This window comes from Ursus arctos, unplaced genomic scaffold (assembly GCF_023065955.2).
Source record: "Ursus arctos isolate Adak ecotype North America unplaced genomic scaffold, UrsArc2.0 scaffold_19, whole genome shotgun sequence".
NCBI lineage: Eukaryota > Metazoa > Chordata > Mammalia > Carnivora > Ursidae > Ursus > Ursus arctos.
In genome coordinates, this window is record NW_026622863.1 from 27,832,404 (window position 1) to 27,855,407 (window position 23,004).

General features: G+C 48.5%; 1 protein-coding gene across 9 annotated transcripts in view; it reads left to right on the forward strand.

The window, feature by feature from the left end:
* The window catches only part of ST3GAL2 (ST3 beta-galactoside alpha-2,3-sialyltransferase 2), a 49,569-nt gene that overhangs the window by 20,341 nt on the left and 6,224 nt on the right, over positions 1-23,004 (forward strand). For 5 of the 9 annotated variants that reach the window (XM_057314230.1, XM_057314235.1, XM_057314236.1 and 2 more), the window contains exons 2-6: positions 10,564-11,963; positions 14,823-15,016; positions 19,558-19,737; positions 22,159-22,204; positions 22,507-22,626. In XM_057314230.1, the coding sequence (XP_057170213.1) occupies positions 11,625-11,963; positions 14,823-15,016; positions 19,558-19,737; positions 22,159-22,204; positions 22,507-22,626 (879 nt within the window). In that variant the 5' untranslated portion in view covers positions 10,564-11,624. Of the gene's footprint in view, positions 1-2,763; positions 2,922-8,135; positions 8,280-8,327; positions 9,611-10,563; positions 11,964-14,822; positions 15,017-19,557; positions 19,738-22,158; positions 22,205-22,506; positions 22,627-23,004 lie in introns of those variants that run through there. The other 4 variants (XM_057314232.1, XM_057314231.1, XM_057314238.1 and 1 more) reach the window with 3 other exon arrangements.

Consider the following 23,004-nt stretch of genomic DNA (forward strand, 5'->3'; position numbering starts at 1 on the left):
GAGTAATTAGAAAATGTCTTTAATATAAATAGGTTAAGGACCCTCAGAGAGATAAAGAAACATGAAATCCTTTAAAGAAAAGAAAGTGAAGTTATGAGTACCTGGCTGGCTCAGTCAGCAGAACATGTGACTCTTGTGACTCTTGATCTTGGGGTTGTGAGTTCAAGTCCCATGTTGGGTGTGGAGCCTACTTTAAAAAAAGAAAGAAAGAGGGGCGCCTGGGTGGCGCAGTCGTTAAGCGTCTGCCTTCGGCTCAGGGCGTGATCCCGGCATTCTGGGATCGAGCCCCACATCAGGCTTCTCCGCTGGGAGCCTGCTTCTTCCTCTCCCACTCCCCCTGCTTGTGTTCCCTCTCTCGCTGGCTGTCTCTCTCTGTCGAATAAATAAAATCTTAAAAAAAAAAGAAAGAAAGAAAGTGAAGTTATGAAAGGAAAAAGAAACAGGAAAATGTCAGCATGAAAAGTACTAAAAATTCTAGCTCTGAGAAATAGTGTCGTTTGAATTTTAAACAATAGATAGAGCTCTGTCCTGGACACAGAGGATCCATGAATTGGAAGCCGACATTGAGGACTCCATCCAGAAGGCAGCACAGACATGGAGGATAGATTGAGAGGCTTTAGCATACATCTAATAGGATTTCCAGATATGAGTCAAGAAAATGGTCAAGAATTAGTATTTGAAGAGAGAATGGCTGAGAATTCTAGAACTGAAGAAATAACATGAATACCAAACAATAAATAGATATCTGGGCATAATATAGTGAAACAGCAGGCAAGAATAAAGAGGAAATATTAAAAACTACCAGAGAAAACAAGAATTCAGAGGAGTGACAATCAGCTGACGTACATCTCATCAATGTTAGACACCAGAAGGTGATAGAGGGGTATTTTAGGGAAGCTAGAACTCTCCACCCACTATCATTCAAGAATGAGGTGAAATAAAGGTATTTCTGGACATACTAAAGCAGTTTTATCACCTACAGACCTTTGCTAAAAGATCTACCGAAGGTATGGTTCATTAAGAAGAAAAGTAAACCCAGGGAAAGGAGCTCATCATCATGAGCACAGAAATTGACACATAATGTTGATAAATTTAATTAACTATAGGACAATATATCAGGATGCTTTCTGCTATAAGTAACAGAATAACCCACAGTGACTTAAACTGTAGGAAAGAAAAAACTTAATTCGTTTATAATGAGAAATATGGAGGTAAGGAATTCCAGAGTTGAGGCAGTGGTCCAGTACTGACAAGAAGGACCCTGGATCATTCCGTCTTCCTTCTCTCCCATCCTCAGGGTGTAAGATCTCTCTCCTCATGGTTTTGAGATGACTGGTGCAACTCCAGGCATATTATTTCCCCGTAACATCCCAAGCCGGAAGGCAAGGAGATGCTAGCCGAAAGGAAGCTTTTGAATGTGCCTCTTTTTCAGGGAGACTCCCAAGAAAGCCCCTGCAGACATCTCTTTATGTCTCATTGGCCTGAGCTGGTCCATCCTTAGACCAATTCCCAACGATAGGGAACAGGCTTACTGTGGTTGGCTTTGACCAGGTTCGCCTCATCTCCTGGGACTGGCTCCTTTGTTGCCTGAGCAAAATCGGGATTCTGTTGGCAAGAAAAAAAGGGGATTAGCTGCTGATAGGCAATCAACAGTGCCTGCCACAGATGGCAAAACACACAAAAATCCAGTGTCTGGTTTGTTTTTTAATTAATGAAAAAAAGGAAAACAAATTGTTGGCCACACGGTCAGGGAAGAATAAGGTTAGAATGAAGTAGGGAATTTTATTGTTAAATCACACCAGTTGCTGCCTTGTTCAAGGGAATAGCGCTGCTGAAAACTTTTGGACTTCATTAAAAAAAAAAGTATACTAACAATGTAAGATAACCACTAAAAAAAGAGAAGTATAATTCCCAAGCCAAGAGGGAAAAGAATGGTGGGATCAGGGGTAGCATAGTGTGTCAGTCCAACAGAAGTCAGGGAAGGCAAAAAGAACTAAAGAAACAGTAAAGAGAGCACACTAAGGTAATAACAGAAGTCCAAATGCATAAATGCAATGGATCACATTCATGTTTTAAGAATAAACGTATGGGCACGTGGGTGGGTCAGTCGGTTAAGTGTCTGCCTTTGGCCCAGGTCGTGATCCCAGGGTTCTGGGATCGAGTCCTGCAAGGAGCCCGCTTCTCCCTCTCCCTCTGCCTGCCGCTCCCCTTGCTTGTGTACATTCTCTCGCTCTCTCTGTCAAATAAATAAAATCGTTTTTAAAAACCCTATCATATTGTATAAAAAGCAAATAAGTGGCCTGAAGCATGGAGAGACCTGTCATTGAGACTCAGGGACTTACTAGGAATGGCTCTGGCTGTTGTCACTGCCAAGTTCTGTTCTTTAAATGACTTTCTCTTCCTTGCCTCATCTTTCCTCCTCTCTCCCCAACTGTTTCTGTCTGGCCTTGTCTGCCTCACTCTTCATATAACGTTTTTCTTTTTTTTTTTTTTTTAATATTTTATTTATTTATTCATTCGACAGAGAGAGACAGCCAGCGAGAGAGGGAACACAAGCAGGGGGAGTGGGAGAGGAAGAAGCAGGCTCACAGCGGAAGAGCCTGATGTGGGGCTCGATCCCATAACGCCAGGATCACGCCCTGAGCCGAAGGCAGACGCTTAACCGCTGTGCCACCCAGGCGCCCCCATATAACGTTTTTCTAGACTTTGCTTCCTGCCCTAGTATGGATGTGTATAGCGAATTCCTGGGCTTTTCTCCTACAGGAACGAACGCCACTGGGACCCCTTGAGTGTGGAGCAGAGCTCGGCCAGAGCGGAGCCGGAAGTTGCTCGGAAGGAGCCCCGCATCCCAGGGCTCCCCTGCCCCACCCTCTCCCATCCCCCAGAGCCTGGCATTCCTCCCCCAGAGCCTACCTCTTAAGGTGCAACATTGATCCTCTCATAGTGAAGACTGATGGGTTACTTTTCTAGGACCTGTTTGGAAGTTAGCCAGAGTGATGACCATGGGCTTGAGGAAATCTGTTCGCTCCCTTGCTCTCTGGTTTCCTGACTGGTAACCCTGAGCAGCAGCAGCAGAAATACAGAGCTGAGGGCTCAGAGTGGATGTGCAGTCAAGGAAGGGAGGCACTCAAGAGGCAGAGGCTGCCTGAGGGTGTATAACTGGGGCGCCAGGAGGGCCTGAGTCACTAGGAGAACTATGATGGGTCTCTGCCAGGGGCTGGTGCCAGGATGTTGCAATGAGATGACTTCACTTAGCCGAACATGCAGAGGGGAAGCGACCAGTTCTCAGGCACATCAAGGGCATGCCTCCCTGGGTTTGAGATGTGTGTCAGGTCTCTTCCTCAAGATAATGACTGCCCCGCCCCCCAGGCACCTTCTGCCAGGGTAGGCTGTTGCCACACCCAGGAGGCGGGGAGTTTGCTGGGTTGCTAGGCTGGCAGGGATCTGGGGGCATAGAGAACCCTTCAATTGTTGTACCCCAGTTAGTGGGAAGAACCTCTGTGGTAGCCATTGGGTGCTTGTGACAGGAGCACTGGCCTTGGAGCCATCAGACCTGGAGTGGCATTAAAGCTCTGTCACTTACCGCCTGGCTGACCTCGTTCAGTTAGTCTTGGGATTTCTGTGAATACTGAGAGGCTATGCCCCCAAATGCTCAGAAACCCATATAACATCATGCGATGTGAGTAATCTGTGGTTTGATGCCTTTACGTTGAGGCTCTGGGACACATCCTCAGGCTGTGTGTCAGTGGGTGGAAAGAGGGTACTTTGTCAGCATCTTGCTGTGTTTTTTTCCCTTCTCCCCACCGCTTCCAGATTCAGGCCTCCCCTTCCCCCCATCCTCTGAGCCTTATTTTGACATTTCTTTTCTCTGCCTGCCAAGAAGATTGTGTTCAGCTGCGCTGGTCTGAGGCTGTGCTATCCTGTGCTTCATTAGGTTAATTCGATGGCTTGTCTCCTGGGAACTGACCAGAGAAAGGCTCTAAAGCTGCCCTACCCTCCAAAAGCCAGTCTCCCCCGCCCCGTTCTTTTGGGGCAGACTTTGCTGCTTGATCCCATATGCCTGCTTTTCCTCTGCTCTATCTTCGAGTTAAAGACCCCCTTTAGCTTCCATTGGTTGCTCAAGCGTGCATCCCTTGGTTGGTAGAAGACTCTAGGGGAGGGAAACCATCCATTATTCAAGGTCCTTGCTGCCCCTGACCTTCTGGATTATGGTCGCCAGTTCCTCTGTTCAGCCTCAGTATCTCAAGCTCGGCCAGCCATTCAGGGGACATGTATTGTTGAATGGTCTCACCAGATTTGCTAAATTTGTGGCCACAAACCAGTCAGAAGACCCAGCACTGCTCTGCGACCTACTAAATTTCCCGTGTATCCTAGAGGACTGTTTCACATCTGGTCTCTGTCAGTCTCCAACCCCATCAATAAAGAGACCCTCCTCAGTTTCCTACTACCGAATCACTCCCTGTGTCTGCGCCCCACACTCTGCTTTGCCTCCTGTTTCTCAGGTAGACCTTCCCCTTGTAGGCACTGGCTCCCATCCCTTCTTACTACTCAAGGATTTTGCTTCTTGGCTGTCCTCTCTTTTCCCTGCAGCATTAACTTTTCCCTGTACCAGCATACAAACATTCTGCAGTATCTCCCAACTTAGTTCCCCCATTCTACTTTATCCCATTCCCCCCCCTTTTTTTTTCAGTAACAACTTTATTGAGTTATAATTTGCATATCATACAGTTCACCCATTTCAAGTGTACAATCCAGTGGATTTTAGCCTATTCACATGGTTATACAACCATCACCACAAACAATTTTAGAACATTTCATCACCTAGAAGGCAATGCCAAACCCATTAGCCATCGCTCCCTATCTCTCCCCAACTCCCCACCCTAGGCAACGACTATCTGCTTTATGGATTTGCCTAGTCTGGAAATTTTATATCATATATATATATATTCTTTAAAGAATGAAAATTTAAAATGCTATTTCCACCACCTAGATTAAGGAGTAATGCATTACACAGTACTTCTGAAGGCTCTGTAGGCCCCTCCTTGATCTTATCTATCTTCCTGTCCCTCCAGAGGAATTTCCTGCATTTCCATGATTTCTTTTATTTTCTGTATTGTTTTATCTCCTGTATAGAGAGGCATACACTTAGCTTTGCCTACTTTCTAATTTTTAATGAACTCCTACTATTGACATTCATCCATGACTTACTCTTCTTGCTCAACATGAATAGTTTTTTGGTCACATTCATCCCTACTGATGTCTGAAACTAGGGTTCATTCATTTTTTTTTCTGTTTGCAGTTTTCAGCTTTTGCCCAGTGGTGTCTTGAACATCCTTGTATGTCTCTTGGTGCACATGTCCGTATGTACCTGGTAGTAGAAATAGTAGAGTGGATTACAAACCCATCAGAAAGGTCTTAAATTTTAAAAACAGAAAATTTCAAGGACATGGAACAAATTGAATTCTTGTACATTACTGGTGGAAATGTAAAATGCTACAATGACTTTGGAAAACTATTTGATAATTTCTAGTAAAAGTTTAGCATACACCTACCTACCCAACAATTCCACTCCTAGGTATTTACCCAAGAGAAATAAGAGTAGGTGTCCACAAAAAGACTTATACAAGAAGTTCAGGGCGGTTTTATGCATAACAACTCCAAATTGGAAGCAACTCAAATGTCTAAATGTGGGAAAGAACAGATTACAGACATGTACAGTATGGATGAGTCCCCAAAACATTGCACTGAGCGAAAGAAGCCAGATACACAAGAGTAGATAATAATGTGTTTATATGAATTTCAAGAGCAAATAAGTGTAATATATGGTGAGAGAACTGGGTATTGACTAGAAAGGAACACAAGGGAATTAACTCTTTGAGGTAATCGAAATGCTCCATGTTTTCTAATGGATACATTGTACCATGTACACAGGTAAAAATTCGTCAAGCTTTACATTGAAAGACCTCTGCATTTTATTACATATGAATTAAACCCCAGTGGAAAAAAAAACATTATCACAAGTGGGGGTGAGATTTGGGGTGAAAATGAAACCCTATACTTAACCTGTTGTCAGGGTTCACCTTAAGCTTTAAATCTGCTTAAAATTACAAGCAGGCAGAACTCACTGGATTTGTTACGATTCTAAATATTCAGCCTTTCAGTGAGAAAAACCATTCATTCTCACGCAAACCTGAGGAAGATTAATCTCTGAAGATGTCCACACAAAGGAAGTCATAAAATAAATTAACCCAGGACAGCTGGGGGAACTTTCTAGTCTCACATTCTGTTCCCACACCATGTTTTCTGGAGAAAGATGGTTTTTCATTTCTCTTTTAAAAAACATAAAACACCACTGGGATATACTTATGTCTGTCTTTATTAAGTAATGCCAAATTATCTTCCAAAGAATTGTACCAATTTATTGTCCCAACAGTGGTGTGTTAGTGTTCTTTTTTTTAATTCTTTTTTTTTTTTAATTTATCTGAGAGAGAGAGCACAGTGGAGGGGAGTGGCAGAGGCAGGGAGAGGCAGACTCCCCAGTGAGCAGGGAGCCAGATGCAGGGCTCGATCCCAGGACTCTGGGATCATGACCTGAGCTAAAGGCAGATGCTTACCTGACTGAACCACCCAGGTGCCCTGTGTGAGTGTTCTTAATACTCTATATCCTCTCCCAGATCTTGGTACTGTTTTTTTTTTTTAATTTTCCCATAAAAATCCTAGAAGAGATCTCAGGCAGTAATGTCTATGACATTGGCCATAGCAACATTTTTCTAGATATGTCTCCTGAGGCAAGGGAAATAAAAGCAAAAATAAACTACTGGGATTACATCAAAATAAAAAGCTTCTGCACAATGAAGTTAACAATCAACAAAACTAAAAGGCAGCCTGCAGAATAGTAGAAGATATTTGCAAATAACATATCCAATAAAGGTTTAGTATCCAAAATATACAAAGAACTGATACAATTCAAAACCCCAAAAATAAATAATAGGCAGAAGACATGAACAGACATTTCTCCAAAGAAGACATCCAGATGGCCAATAGACACATGAAAAGATGCTCGACATCACTCATCATCAGGGAAATGCAAATCAGAACCACAATGAGATACCACCTCACACTTGTCAGAATGGCTACAACCAAAACACAAGAAACAACAAGTGTTGGTGAGAATGTGGAGAAAAAGGAAACTTCGTGCACTGATGGTGGGAATGCAAGCTGGTGCAGCCACTGTGGAAAACAGTATGAAGATTCCTCAAAAAGTTAAAAATAGAACTACCCTATGATCCAGCAATCACACTACTAGGTATTTACCCAAAGAATATAAAAACACTAATTCAAAGGGATACAAGCACCCGTATGTTTATCGCAGCATTATTTACAATAGCCAAATTACGGAAGCAGCCCAAATGTCCACTGATAGATGAATGGATAAAAAAGATGTGGTGTGTATGTACAATGGAATATTATTCACCCATAGAAAAGAATGCAGTCTCTCCATTTGCAATGACATTGGTGCAGCTGGAGAGTATAATGCTAAGCGAAGTCAGTCAGTCAGAGAAAAATACCATATGATCTCTGTCATATGTGGAATTTAAAAAACAAAACAAACTAGCAAAGGAAAAAAGAGAGAGAGAGAAACCAAGAAACAGACTCTTAGCTACAGAGAACAAACAGATGGTTACCAGAAGGGAGGTGGGTGCTGGGATGGGTGAAACAGGTGATGGGGATTAAGGAGTGCACTTGTCCTGATGAGCACAGGGTGATGTACAGAATTGCTGAATCACTATTTTGTACACCTGAAACTAATATAACACTCTATGTTAACTATACTGGAATTAAAATTTTTAAAAATTCCTCCAAGAGCCCATGTTAAAATGTAAATCAGGTTATGACACAGCCTTCTTCAAAACCCTGCCATCAGATTTGTAATAAATCCTAATCCCTTCAAAGAGGTCTATGACCTGCCCTCAGCCCTCTGCGCCTTCCTCTCCGCCGCCCTTGCCACCCTCGCCGGCTTCTTGGGCCTTGTTGTTCTCTGTTTTAACAGGTCAGGCTTGTTTCCTTCTCATTCTCTTTGCACTCTTTGTTTTCTCTCATACCTCCCTGTAATTTCCCTTTGTATTTGCACCTAGACGAGAAGCTCCGTGAGGACAGGATGGGTGTGTCTTGTCCCACACTGTCCCCGTGGCCCAGCGCTGGCCCATTAAGTATCAGTGGAATGAACAAACAAGTCCCCAACAGCCAGGTGGCCCCAGAAGACTGGCCTGCTTCCCTTTGTGGGTACCAGAGTGTGTGTGCTCCCTCCAACTTTTTTATATTGGTGTGTGTATGCATGAGCTTAATGTGAATGATCACGGCAGCTGCGAGGGGAGAAATCAGAGTTAGGCCGTGGGCAATTGGAAAGCATGAGATTCCACTGGAGGAAACAGTGTGCATGAAAGCACTTCACAAGGATTAACGCTGGGTGACTTCTGGGATTTGGGGTGCATGTCTAGGGGCCTCTGATGTTTCTTAGTCTCAGCAGCAGTTCCTCCCTGTGTCTCTGCCCTCAGCACATGTTGATCTGCTCAAACTCCTGGGAACAGCTTGGCCGTGGGGTTCACAAAGCAAGGGCTTTTCCTGGGGACTCCACTTCTTTGCTCTTCCCAAACACGCTGACAAAACTAGGGCCTTTCCTCTCCCCCACAAAGCAGCTGGTTACCTCAGGTGCCCCCTTCATTGAGTTAGAATCCCAAGGAGTTACTGACTTCCCCAATGGGGGAGACATTTCCTTTGGAGCTTCCTGGGCCTGCTTCTGCCCAGCCCCCACCTTCAGTGGCCACAGTGGGCTGCTCACCAGAAACCAGGTCTCCGTGGAGAGGCCCCTCAGAAAGTCACTGCTTCCCTGGGCCACATGCCTTGTGGTTGGCTCTCTCCAGGTCACAGGACCTGTAAAACCAAGTTCTTTTCCTTAGATGTTGGGTGTGGAAAGGGGTAAAGGGAGAATAGGAAGAGACAGTGACCTGGCTTCCTATTTACAGATGATCAGCCAAAGGCCATGCATAGAATCTGGCTTTCCAAGTGGGTGCAGTAAAACATCCAAAGTAAAGCGTCTTGGAGCTGGCGCTGCTGGAGCCCCTGGGAATGACAGCCAGGTACCCTGGGTGAGACATGAGAGGAAACCTTCACTCTTGACCTTGGGAACCAGCTCCCGAGTCTCCTTGTCACTTGTCTCAGAGCCCTTTGGTCGTTGAAAGAACTCACAGGCCCCTTTCTGTGCTCTGGCGTGTCACAGGCTTTGGAACCTGATAGACCTGGACATAGATCTCCTCTCTACTCACCTCTACTCACAAGATTGTGACCTTAGGCAAGTCTTTACTTCTGCTAGTGTTGTTTCCCCACCCAGAAAATGTTCTCCTTATTGGAACGTGCTAGTTCCATTCCCTGATGGCTTTGTGGTTTGGCTTGGCTCCAGAAATCTGAGCTGCCGCGTGGAGAGGGCAGCTAAGGTTCTTGAACACAGAGTCTGAGAGGCCTTTTCTAAAGCTGCCGGCAGCAGCCAGAGGACCCTGGAAGAGCTGGCTGGAGCTGGGGCTTTCAGCAAGGAGCTGTGAGGCTCCGGGGCCAGGTCAGAACTGGGGCTAGCCGGATTTCGAGAAGATCTGGTGGGGACAGGCAGGCAGCCAGATTTAAGTGATTCCCGTGGCGTGGAGCCAGCGCACAGGGCCTCACTCTAAGCCTTGTTCCTGAATCTTGCCCGGACTCCCTTGCACATGGCATGGATTCAGACTCCTTTTCTCAGGGCCCATCCCCAAACTGCCAGCCTTTTCTCCCTGCTCTTGCCCGCCAGGACAGCACAAGGCCTCAGACTGTCCGTGCCCCCAGGGACCCTGGCTTTCATTTCATCCATAAGATATAGATGAAGGCAACTGCCCAGATGGCTGTATGGTGGGGGTGCTGAGCCCCGCACCTCTGCCTCCTGACACAATCAGGTTCTCTCCCTGATACCACAGTGGGAAGGATTGTTCATGGTTCACTGAGCTAACCCAGAAATGCCTCACCTAGAGCCCATACCCAGGAGAGGAGGGGGCGAATCCCAGGGCAGAGGCCCAGCCCTCCCCCACCGACCTGTCTCTTGCTCAGAGGAGCTTGTCACAGGTACTCAGAGGGTAGAGAGCATCGGGTGAGGAGTCCTATCTATAGTCTCCTGTAATCTTTCCTCTGGGCCATTTTCTCTTCAGTTTCACCTGAAATTAACCTCACATAGCTGGACTCGGAACTTTCTAAGCCTGGTTCTTCCATTGAATCGCCATGGACTCCAGGGAAATAACTTTATGTCCTTGTTTACCTTCTGGCTAATAAGTGAGAGAGCGAGCTAATCTCTTGCTCTGCAGCCCCTGAGAGCTAGCTGTGGGTGGGTAGAGGGGAGAGCCCTTTCGTCCACCCTTTGGTTAAGTGGGTGTCTCCTCTACTGCTAGCTTTGTCTCCTCTGGGACTCGGGGGCGGGGCTGGGGGAGAGCATGTGTGTGTGTGTGCGCACGCAATTTATCTGCACATTACTTTTCCTCTCTGCAATTTCAGGGTCATGCTGCGGCAGCCTGGCGCCTGACGAGTGAGGGGGAACCTGCCAGGGGATTACTGCTAGCACGAGCTAACAGCAGGACAGCAGGCCTCAGGGGAGTGGGGATGGGCAGAGAAGCCCGCCTGCGAGGCTGGGCCGGTGGCACCAAGGAGGACTGGGCCCTGGCAGGGAGCTCGGCACACGCTCAGCTGACCCAGACGGCATTCGAAGCAGGTCCCTGCTGAGCAGCAGCTGTTCCCAGGCCCCAGAGGACCTCACAGCAGGAGCAGGAGCTCTGCGAACCCCTCTGCAACCACATTTGGGGCTGTGACCATCAGGAGACGAGACCAGCACCTCGAATGGGAAGCGGAAGGGCAGAACCTAGTGCACGGAGGATCTTGGTCTCTGCGGCAGAGTTTTCGGACGCCCACAGAGCTTCTTGGGTTTCTTCTCTCAGGACTGGGGCTTTGTTCCCTCCTCTGGCAGAGGGGTTGGGCCAGGAGGGCCAGCTTCGGCGGGGACAACTCTCGAATGGAATCCAGGCCACTTGAAGCCCATGTGCTGTCTGCTGTGATTGGGGTTCGAGGGCTTCCCCACTGCAGGGGACGAGGGGCCGCCTCCGTGTCTGCTCATGAACCACAAGGACCCCGAATGCTCCAGACTGGACCATTTCGAGCCACCAAAGAGGGGGGCCCCCAGAGCTGGCAGCCAGCAACCCCAAGGGACTAGAGGGCTGGGATGGACTGACCTCCCCCTCGCCAGGGCAGCGGGACAGTCAGAGCCTCTGTGGCCCAGCTAGTGACAGAGAGACCCGATGAAGCCATAAGCTGGCACTTGAGTGGCTCAGGGACAGGGGAGCCACTCCTGCCTACTGTGCTTTCTCCTTACATTGAGGGAGGGTGTGGTAAGGGACCCCTGCCTTTGTCCCCTCCTTAGCACGTGTCCCTATGCCCTTTGCACGTGGTGCCAGAAGAGGCAGGCTTCGCTGTGGCTGGCCTGTCAGTGGGCTGGGAAAGGAGTGGCCACGGTGACACCCACCCGCCCACCAGGCTGGTGGTCTAGCCCCCCGGGGCGCCAAACCATGAAGTGCTCCCTGCGGGTGTGGTTCCTTTCCGTGGCCTTCCTGCTGGTGTTCATCATGTCACTCCTCTTCACCTACTCCCACCACAGCATGGCCACCTTGCCCTACCTGGACTCAGGAGCCCTGGGCGGGACCCATCGGGTGAAGCTGGTGCCTGGCTATGCCGGACTGCAGCGCCTCAGCAAGGAGGGGCTCACCGGCAAGAGCTGTGCCTGCCGCCGCTGCATGGGTGACACTGGCGCCTCTGACTGGTTTGATAGCCACTTCAACAGCAACATTTCCCCCGTGTGGACCCGAGAGAACATGGATCTGCCTCCAGATGTCCAGAGATGGTGGATGGTGAGAGCTGCGGCCCCTCCTGCCTCCCCTTTGCTGTCCCCTCTCCAGGGGTCTGTCCCCCTGTTTGGGAGTCACTCTTCAAGTCCCCCTGCCCCAGCCCTGGGATTTTGGCTGCCTGTCTTCTGGCCCCCAGAGATGTGACAAAGTATTAGGTCCATTTGACCAGAGCCATCTACTAGGGTCACAGATTCTGAAAGGCAGAGCAAGCTTTGACCTGGAAGGAGAGAGAACTATTTTCTAGTGCCTGTAGGGGCCAAGCAGAGACCAGAAATGCCTAGTACGCCCTGGAGGTCACATAGGAGAAACAGGCCCCAAGGAGGAACATGGTGAGAGGTCAGGACCGTGTCGGGGAGAGGGTCTGCCCTTTATAAAGGAGGCAGCCACTCTCAGCTGCAGCAACTGCTGCTCTTGCAGGGATGTGACCCAGCACTGCTGCATCTTCTGACCCTTTAAGAGAACCTGGAAATCCACAGTTTTTTGCTAACTATCTTAATTTGTAAATATTGGCTCACAATAATTTTAAACACCATAAGGGCCACTCACTTGGTTTTTTACGATTGCTGGAAAAGACTTTCTCCTGGGCCAGGAGAGGAAAACATTGTCAGTTCCTCTGGGTGATAAGGGAGATGAAGGGGAGGGGATGAGGGGACAGGTGTGTCCATGCTTCCCTGCTCTTCTGGATCCTGTCACCTTTCTGCTGCTTTTAATTCCCTTTCATCCCTATCATCTCTGGAGTGCCGCTCCCCAGGCTCTACCAGGGCCATCTGGTTGCCACACATGTCAGGTGGAACAGTGTCAGCACTTAGCCCAGGGGCCCAGAGGCTGCCTGCGTTGCCCACTGGGGGACTTGGGAGGCAGCTCATGGCTTCTGGTTTCCCCAGCTGGCAAGGGGGGAGGATGATGACTCCCCCTTTTGCTCACATTCCGAGAAGCAGCAAGGATGAGCTCACGCAATCAGGCTTACCAGAACAACTTACAGATCCCACTTCCTGACCCAGACTGTCTGAGTCCCTAAGAATGGGGAGGTCTACAGAGAAAGGGTGACCAGGAGCCCCACAGGCCAGTCCTGGAGCAGCCTGGAGCCCTTGGAGGGTTCTGCCTGTTAATCATAGCCACAGCCTTCGTTGTGTGGGGAAAATCAAGGTTCAGATAGTGCACAGGGTTTGCCCAAGGTCATAGGTCTCTGTGGTGGCTATCTGGAGCCAGAGCAGGACTCTAGGCAGAGGCAGACCCATGGATAGGCCAAGTCTCCTTCTTCCCTTAGGAATGGAACTCAGGGCCGTGTAAGCACCAAGCATGTCCCTCAGCCAAGATGCAGCAGAAGCCACTTCTCTCCTGCTCCCCACATTCACCCCCTTTTGCTGTGAACTTAGAAATTCTTGTCTCAGAGCGAAGCTTCCCTTTCGACTGAGTTTGTGTTCTTTTTCTTAGGAGCCCTTCCTGTGCTCAAAAGAAGAGGCAGAGAAGCAGGCCTACCCCGTCTCCTTCATTTATTCTGCCCCCTAAGCAGCTCCTGCTCCGTCATAACCCCTGTTATGGCTCAGACCACAGAGCATTTTCTTTGAAGAGAGGGAGTGGGGAGGGGCAGAGGGAGAGAGAGAATCTTAAGGAGGCTCCACGCCCAGCGCAGAGCCCGATGTGGGGCTCCATCTCACAACCCTGAGATCATGATATGAGCCGAAACCAAGAGCCAGATGCTTCACTGACTGAGCCTCCCAGGCACCCCCCACAGAACATATTAAAGCCCTAGTTTCTACCTTACTGCTTTGTGGCCTGTGGGCCAAGTCCAGTCTGTTCAATTTTTTTTTAATTGTTTAAGGATTTTATTTATTTATTTATTTATTTATTTATTTATTTATTTATTTGACAGAGAGTGTGTGAGAGAGCAGAAGGAGGGGCAGAGGGAGAAGAAGAGAGAGAATCTGGAGTAGACTCTGTGTCTAGCACAGAACCCAACATGGGGCTGGATCCCAGGACCCAGAGGTCATGACCTAAGCTGAAATCAAGCCAGCCGCTCAACCAACTCGGCCACCCAGGCGCCCTTTTTTCTGCTCAGTATTTTAAAAATATTTGCATTCGTTACCAACACTTAGGAATGGGAATATTTCACATGAAATCTATATTTTCAGCTTCTCAAAAAAGGGGAAAATTTGGTCCTTTTACGCTCACAAAACCACATGGCATCAGTTGGCTGATGTCACTTGTTTTTGCCGGGGCCTCCTGTTTCCCATTGGCCCCATCTGCCACTTCACTCCTGAGCTTTGCTTGCCTGGCGTAGGCATTTGAGGGCTGCCCCAGCTTTGCCTCATGGTCTTTCGAGGTCACTGGTGGTGGGAAGTGCCGGGAACCAGTTTCATCCAGCCATTCTGACTTTGAAAGAATTGCTATACTTCACTGCCTTCCCTCCTCCTTCCCGCCCAGGGAATATGCCGTGGATACCGCCTCAGATGCAGCTTTTGTGATCCTGAGCCCTCCGGCTAAGTCCCAGGGGCGCCCTCTGTAGGCTGGTTAGGAATGAGCCCCTGAACCTCACAGGGTTTTCCACATTAACCGCACCTCAAAGTGACTCTTCATGTGACTCATAGCTTCCCTGAGAGGACAGCAAAGCAGGGGCTCTCTGCTTTCTGCTTTGCAGTACCCGTTGGCCCCCGAGCCCCCTCCAGTGCAGTAGAGCGCTCCTGATGCGCAGGGCACCAGTCTCAGAAGGGGATATTGCTGTTGTCGGAGAAGGGGAACGTCGTCACTGCCGAGAGAATTTCTCTCCCTGACTGAGACTGGAGGGTGAGGGCAGCCAGGCAGGCAGGAATCCCTCCCTGCTCGCGTAATCCCCCCTCCTTCCTTCTCCCCTCGTGTCCACAGATGCTGCAGCCCCAGTTCAAGTCACACAACACCAACGAGGTGCTGGAGAAGCTGTTCCAGATAGTACCGGGGGAGAACCCATACCGTTTCCGGGACCCCCGCCAGTGCCGGCGCTGCGCAGTGGTGGGGAACTCAGGCAACCTGCGGGGCTCTGGCTACGGTCCGGATGTGGATGGGCACAACTTCATCATGAGGTGAGCCCGGGAGCCCAGGGGTGCACCCAGGACAGGCCTCCAGAAGGAGGGACTGGCCTCCTTAGCCTTGTGTGGCAGTGGAGGAGTTGCCCGGCGCTATGAGTCTCTGATACCAGAACCTTCTGTAAAGGCTCAGGTCTCTCTCTTTTTTGTTGGGTAGATGGGGAGGCAGAATTCCCATTCTATACTCTGCTTGAGGCCAGCACTCAGTTTCTAACTCTGAACTCCTCCTCAAATTGCTGAGAGTGGAGTCCTGGCTCTTTTCTGGTGAAAACTCCCACCAGAGGTCCTTCCACCTGCCCAGTCCCCTCAGTGCTGGGCCAAGAAAGAGGGCCCTACACTGTGTCTTGATTAATAGCCTCAGATGATTCCTTCTGGCAGACTCACAGAAGACAGAGGTCCTGGGCAAGAAGAGGAATTGCTCAGTGCTTGCTCTGGGCTACTGTCCCTTACCTTGATTTCATAAGGTTTAGATTATATGGGGGCAAATTCATTTAACAGACATCTGTGGCCAGCCTTGATGAAAGGAGAGAGGTTGGGAGGGCATTCATTTCAAAGACACAGAGCTATGAGCCTGGAAGTGAGCAGGGACTAGATGGTGGACTTGTGTTTTGTTTTGTTTTGTTTTGTTTTGTTTTGTTTTGTTTTGTTTTGTTTTGAGTAGGCTCCATACCTAGGGCGGAGCCCAGCACAGGGCTGAGATTAAGACCTGAGCTGCGATAAGAGTCGCATGCTTAACTGACTGAACCACCCAGGTGCCCCTAGGTGGTAGACTTGTAACTTGAACATGGGCTGCTCATTCTGCTCCTGAACCTGTGTTTTCTGATTTCCTCCCTGACTTGGGGATGGGAAATGCCACGATGGGGATCCTTCCATCCCTCTCCCTGGTGGAAGGAGAGCCTTAAGAGTGAAGATGCTGAAAATGCCCAGTTTTCACTAAGCATCTCTTAGGATGAGCATTGCAGAAAGACCGGGTTCCCCAGGAGGCAGAAGGAAGGGCTTTGTCTTAGAAACTGTTGCTGTTTCCATGGCAACACCAAGGCAGCAGTATGTCTCTGAGGCTTTCACCATTCCTTGCGAAACCTTTCTCATGTTGAGAATAGTGGGGGGTGGGGGAGAGGAGGGATGCTAGGCCTCATCCAGGAACCCAGAGCCACCTGAGATTCTCCCCATCCTCCAATCGCTGGCACTCCAAATGTGAGAGAAGCAAGCTGGTTGCTGGAGAGGGAGCCCTCTCCACCCAGACACAGTGGCACGAGGGGGAATGAGACGTCCATCACTTCTGTGCAGCCCTGGGACGCTCGGGAAGCCCAGGGAAATGCTCTTGTGTGCCTGAGGCTCCTGCCATCCCTGCCCTGCCACCTGTACCAAGTGGGTGCTTTTATTATGCATGTCGCTGATGGTTGGGAGGCTCCAGGGTGGATGCAGACAAAAAGGCTTGGCTGCTGTGACACCTGGGTGGTACCTGACCAGGCTGCAGAGAGGAATGTACAGAGCTTCCCTCACCCGGAGCAGGTTAGGAGATGTGCGTTTTGGAGTGGACCCCAGAATTACTTTGTGGCCGGGCTGACCCGGAGTGAATTGGCTCTTTGCTGATCTGTACGAAGAGCTAGATGGTAGTGGAGGTGACTCTTCACTTACAGGTATGTCTTGGTTTGGAGCCAGTGGGGGGGCCTCCCTGCTCCCTGGAAGCAGGACCAACATAAGACCCCACCGAGCTGGGTTACAGTGAGATGATGGCTCTACCCACATTTCCCTACACTTCTCCCCAGCTGCCTCCTCCTCCTGTATGTCTTCTGAGCTCTGCTGGCAACTCCAAATGGAGTTGAGCTGGTCCTGCCGCGGCCAGCCCGCAGATAGGTCCACAGCTCCTAAAACAAGCACCTGTCAGATTGTAGGCTCACCATAAATACGTGAATGAATGAAAGAGACTAGGTGACCAGATGTGAAACCCTAAGCATGAATCCACATCCACCCTTCCCGTGCCTCTGCCCTCACGTGCTGCTTTGGCGGGTGGAGGCAACCAGGAACAGATAGAATCCTAGAATGCTTTTCCCCAGAGTCATGGAGATGTAGTTCATCCTCCGTCCTGTTCTGGCCCCTTTTCAGGGCTTGGCTTCTCCAGAATGAATCACAGCCTCCTCAAAAGCACACCCTGTGCCTACCCTCTACCTTGGAGGCTCTGAAACGTCTTTTTGGACCTCTTTCTCCATTCATTCCCAGACTTTGAAAGCTGATGCCTGCCCAGCAAGTGGGAGGAACCCCAGGGAGGTGGAGGCAGTGATACTGCCTGACATGTCTAAGAAGTCAAAACCGTGGCTACAGATGCAGTGGAAAAGGCAGATGGGGGGGTAGGTGGGTATCTTTAGAGGCCAACCTGGGGCACTTGCAGCCCTTTGATCTGTGGGACTAGTTTCGCTTCTCCATGTCAGGTGAGATGAGGTTTGTTTCTTAGGTAGTCACCAGAATGAACCTTGACCCCAGCTCCTACCCAGTCCAAGCACAGCCAACTGGAGTGTCACCCAAGTCTTCTGCCTCCTGCTACCCCCTTACATACCCCTGGCTGCTGAGAAACACCATCCCTGTTAAGGCTTTCTCTCCAAACTGCTCTGTTCCTCACAGACCCCAGGGCTGATGTGGCAGGAGACAGATCCAGACTGTAGCTATGGTGACCACAGGACACACTAGTGCTGTGTGCAGAGCTGTAGGAGCCCAGCCAATGGTTATTAATACATGAGAGAAGATACTTCAGGCTCTTCTAAGAGACAACATCTCTGAACTCTAAAGACCAGGAGAACAGAGGGGCACCCAGACAGGAGGCAGAGAAGCAGTTAACCTAAAGAAATGGAGGCCAGAGCAGTTGGTCCTACAGGGAAGATTCTAGGCTTCTGCTTGAATGAGGCTAAAACAGAAGTGGCCAAGAACAAAGATTCACTCTCTAGTTCCAAATCAGGCCACTCTCAGGCTTTATGGCTTCCCAGCCCCAAATGCTCTTCGGTCCCTGAAGGGAAGGACAGCAGGGAGGTAGGAGGTACAGCAGTACCAGCAGCCATGGTGGGGCACCCTGGACACTCTCTCACTGCATCGTGCCATCAATGGGGCATGGGCAGGAGGAAGGCATTGTGGGAGCCCCAGTGGCCCAGGAGGTCTTCACCCAGCCCAGCTAGTGGTGCCAGCCACTGTAAGGACACGTAACGTTCATACTGGTTTTACAGAATAGGCATAAAAAGCAGGGAAAACACACAGAGACTTTGCTCCCTCTCTCCCAGGTCCCTTTGTCCCCATCGGAAGGCAAGATTGTAGTCACCTCCCTGAGTAGTCATGATTCCGCAAGGTGGTCCACGCAAGACAGGAATGTTCTCATAAACGGTCACAGCAGAAAAGCCCAACACGTTTGTATTCAAAGCTGGATCACCTGTTTTGAGATACTCACCGAAAGAGGGAGCTTTGATTTTATTGATCCTATGTTTTGCAACGGATGAAAGGAAGTAGAAGCCTTCTCGGCTTGTTATGCCCAGGAGGGTGGCAAGCCCGCTCTGGGTTTCTGGGTTCTTCCATGGCAGCATGGGACAGACAGAGCCACATTGCACATCACCAGGAGACAGCCGAGGTGGGTGCTGTCAGAACTTGGAGCATCCCTCTTGGCCTTGGAGCAGAAAGGCAGATGAGAAGCTGAAGTACAGGGACAGAGGGGCTGGGGCTGGCGGCATAGAGGCTGCCGTCCGGCCCAGGGGCTGAGAGAACGCTCAGCTTCTTGCTGTGCTTCCACCGTCTTCTAGGAAAGAGGACAGAACAGCCAGGTAAGGTTGAAGCTGTAGAAGGCTGCTCTTTTCTTTAAGAAAAAAAAAAAGTATGAGAATAATATGTTCTTGTTATTGGGGGGGGTAACCCAGAAATGTATACACTGAAAGATGAATTATTCCTCCCCATCCCATTTCCCAAGCGTAAGCTTTGTTACCAATTTTCGTACTCTTCCAGATTTTGTTACATTCATATACAAAAGTATGTTTTCCTTTCTTCCTTCTTCCTTTCTCTCTGCCTCCTTTTTCTGTCTGTTTTTACAAAAAATGGTATCATACTATCCAGTTTTACGTTTTCCTTTTGTGTGTTGTTAATTCCCTCCTGCAGCACATAGTAGTATTCAACAGTATACATTAAAAGGAAAGAAGTGGGACAGATACCTCACACCACTTGTTTTTTTTTTCACAACTTATTTTTTACCAGCACATGTAAATCTGCTTCATTCATTCTCATGGCTCTGTGGCGTTCCATATATGAGTGTGCCAAAATGTACTGACCAGTTCTTTATTGTTACGTTGATTCTCCTTTTCATGACTGTAAAAAATAATGCAGTGACTGTCTCTGTACACATGTCTTTGCGGTTGTAGGCAACCATTTCTGTAGGATATCTAGAAATGGAGTGGCTGGGTCAAAGTGTACACCCATTTACATTTTTGATGGCTAGCACCAAATTGTCCTCTCAAAATCTTCTACCGGTTTCCATGGCGGCTGCTTCTCATGTCACCCTCTTGTCTCTGCAGGATGAATCAGGCGCCAACCGTGGGCTTTGAGCAGGATGTTGGCAGCCGAACCACCCACCATTTCATGTACCCCGAGAGCGCCAAGAACCTGCCCGCCAACGTCAGCTTTGTGTTGGTGCCCTTCAAAGCCCTGGACCTACTCTGGATTGCCAGCGCTTTGTCCACGGGCCAGATCCGATTGTAAGTCACTCTGCTGACTGGGAGTGGAATCTGGGGGACAGGAGCATTTTGATAGGGCTCTTAGAATTCTTGTAACTGAATATTTTCACCAAGAGGGGCTGGTGAGGAGGGAGGCCATCATAGGGAGGGCCCAAAATGGTGGGTTAGCTGAGGCCACAGCCCATTCGGTGTCACTTCCTGCATAGTGACAGCCAGCATACTGGTGGTAGAAAGGGGTCTCCTTTCCAGGAGGTGGTTCCTGACTGTGGGAACTCTGCCTTCTGAGAGTTTTCTTTAGAGGCAGTTGCTGGAACCTCGGGAAATTCCATTCGCCAAATATTTTTCTTTTTCTTTTTCTTTTAATTGAAGTATAGTTGACACACATGTTACGTTAGTTTCATCACCAAGTATTTTTCTAACAGCTTTATTGAGGTATAATTCACATGCCATACAACTCACACATTTAAAGTATAAAAGTCAGTGGCTTTTATTAAATACAGTGTTGTGTAACCATCAGAATTTATTTTAGAACACCTTCATCTTCTTAAAGATGAAGATTAAGGGTGCCTGGGCGGCTCAGTTGGTTAAGCATCTGCCTTTGGCTCAGGTCATGATGCCAGGGTCCTGGGATCGAGCCCCACATCAGGTTCCTTGCACAACGGGGAATGTGCTTCTCCTTCTACTCCTGTTTGTGCTCTTTCTTTCTCTCAAATAAATAAATAAAATCTTAAAAAAAAAAAAGATGAAGATTTAAGATCTAAAGATACTTCTGTATCCCTTAGCCATCACCCTCGCTCCCTCCATCCCTACCTTCCAGCCCTAGGCAACAACCACTAACCTGCTATCTCACCATGTTTGTGTGTGTGTGTGTGTGTGTGTGTGTGCGCGCGCATGTGTGTGCATGCGTGAAAATATATATAACATATAGGGCACTTGGCTGCCTCAGTTGGTGGAGCATGTGACTCTTGATCTCAGAGTTGTGAGTTCAAGCCCCATGTTGGGTGTAGAGTTTACTTAAAAAGCAAAAATAAGTAAAAATTAACTTCCTCAGGGCACTGCCCACATTCTCCACCAAAAATATAAATAAGCCAAAAAACTGTATATAACATAAAATGTATTTTAACCACATAGTTCAGTAGCATTAAGTACATTTACTTCGTTGTACAGAATCACCCTATCCATCTTCAGAACTTCTTCACAATTTCAGATGGAAATTGTATCCATTAAACAATAATTCCCCATTTCCCCCACTCCCTAGGCCCCTGATAACCACTAGTCTTTCTGTCTCTATGATTTCACTGTTGTCAGTACTTCATGTAAGTCGAATCAGAGTGTCCTTTTGTGTCTGATTTCACTTAGCATAATGTTTTCAAGGTTTATCCATGTTGTAGCATGTACAGGATTTCATTCCTTTTTAAAGCTGGATAGTATTTCATATTTTATTTATCCATTCACCCATCAGTAGACAGTTAGGCTGTTTCCACCTTTTGCCTGCTGTCACCACATTTTTTTTAAATCTTTTTTTAAAAAAGATGTTATTTATTTGTTAGAGCACAAGTGGGAGGGGAAGAGGGAGAGGGAGAGAGAAACTCAAGCAGATTCTGAGCTGAATGAGAACCTGACACAGGGCTCGATCTCACGACCCTGAGATCACAACCTGAGCTGAAACCAAGAGTCAGACATGTAACCAGCTGAGCCACCCAGGCACTCCTGCCACCACTTTTTTTTTTTTAAGATTTTATTTATTTGAGAGAGAGAGAGCATGAGCAGTGGCAGAGTTGGCAAGGGGAGGAGGGACAAGCAAACTCCCTGCTGAGCACAAAGCCTGATGCAGGACTGGATCCCAGGATCCTAAAATCATGACCGGAGCCAAAGTCAGACACTCAACCAACTGTGCCACCCAGGTGCCCCACCACATATTTTTTAAACACAGAAATATAAATTATAGTTTCTTAGACATTATCTTGTGTTTGGGAGACATAAGGGCTAAAATAAGTGCCATTGAATTTAAGTCCCGTAATACTTAGAAAAGGAGTGTAGATTATAGGTCCATGACTGGCTAACAGGAAGGAGGGATTTGTGCCAAATGTGAGGATAGTAATGAGAGGGTCATCTTGGGCAGAAGACACATAGTGGCTGTGAAATAATTGGCTAAATCAAGTAGGGAGTTCACAGCTAAGTGTTGTGGAAAGAAAAGTTGGGGCTGGGTAATGGAATGCCCCAGTGTTTGTCTAAAACATCCTCATTTTCTCCTGAAGGACATGGGCAGCCCCTGAAGGTTTCTGAGCAAGGTACTGCAGTGATGTGCTATGGGAAGCAGTCTGGAGGCAGGGGATCTGTTGTAAGGTTATCATCACTCAGGCCTGTGAGGGAAGAAAGGCATTTCTGAGCCTTTCTAGATCCCCAGGGCCATCTAAATGTTATTTTTCTCTCTGCTTGAAGCACCTATGCGCCAGTGAAGTCCTTCCTTCGAGTGGACAAAGAAAAGGTAAGCTCTCTTCTCCTCCGCCTTCTTCATCCCCATCTCATTGGAAACAGTACAGATTTGACTCACGGTGTGCCTGGTCTGGTGGCTCAGGTGTCCCCCAGTGCCCTTCCAGAACATTCAGAATATCCCCACCCCCCATCTGCTGGTATGCCTGACCCCCTCAGAGGCCATAGGAACCAAGGAACATGGACCAACAGGGCCACTGGCAAGCATGGAGGAACTGGCAGAAGCTGCTCAGAGCCTGACCTGAGTCTCCAGGCCCCCAAAGCTCCTCATGTATCTGTTCCCTTTTCTCCTCCCAGGTTCAGATCTACAACCCAGCCTTCTTCAAGTACATCCACGACCGCTGGACAGAGCATCACGGGCGGTACCCATCCACAGGGATGCTGGTGCTCTTCTTTGCCCTGCATGTGTGTGATGAGGTGGGTAGCCCAGTGTGAGGGGTATAATAGGAATACCCATGGAGCAGAGGGAGCCTTCTTACTGCTTAGCAGAGCAAGAGGAATGCGTTTTTGTAGGCAGAAACCAAGTGGCTCTGATTTCCCCCATTTCTAGGCTGTAAAGTATACATCTTCATTTCCCAAAGTCATTATGTTCATGATTTTACCAAATCTGAAATCACTTCAGTGAAGTTAAATTTATTTTTAAAATAGACTCCTACCACCATAATTGGTTATTACTAGACATAAAGAAAAAAAAAATCAAAAATATAAAAAGAAACGATGTAGTTAAGTTCCAGCGGATGGTCTTCTCCCACAGCTGTGGGCCCCAGGCCTGCTGTGTGTGTTAGACCTGGAGGC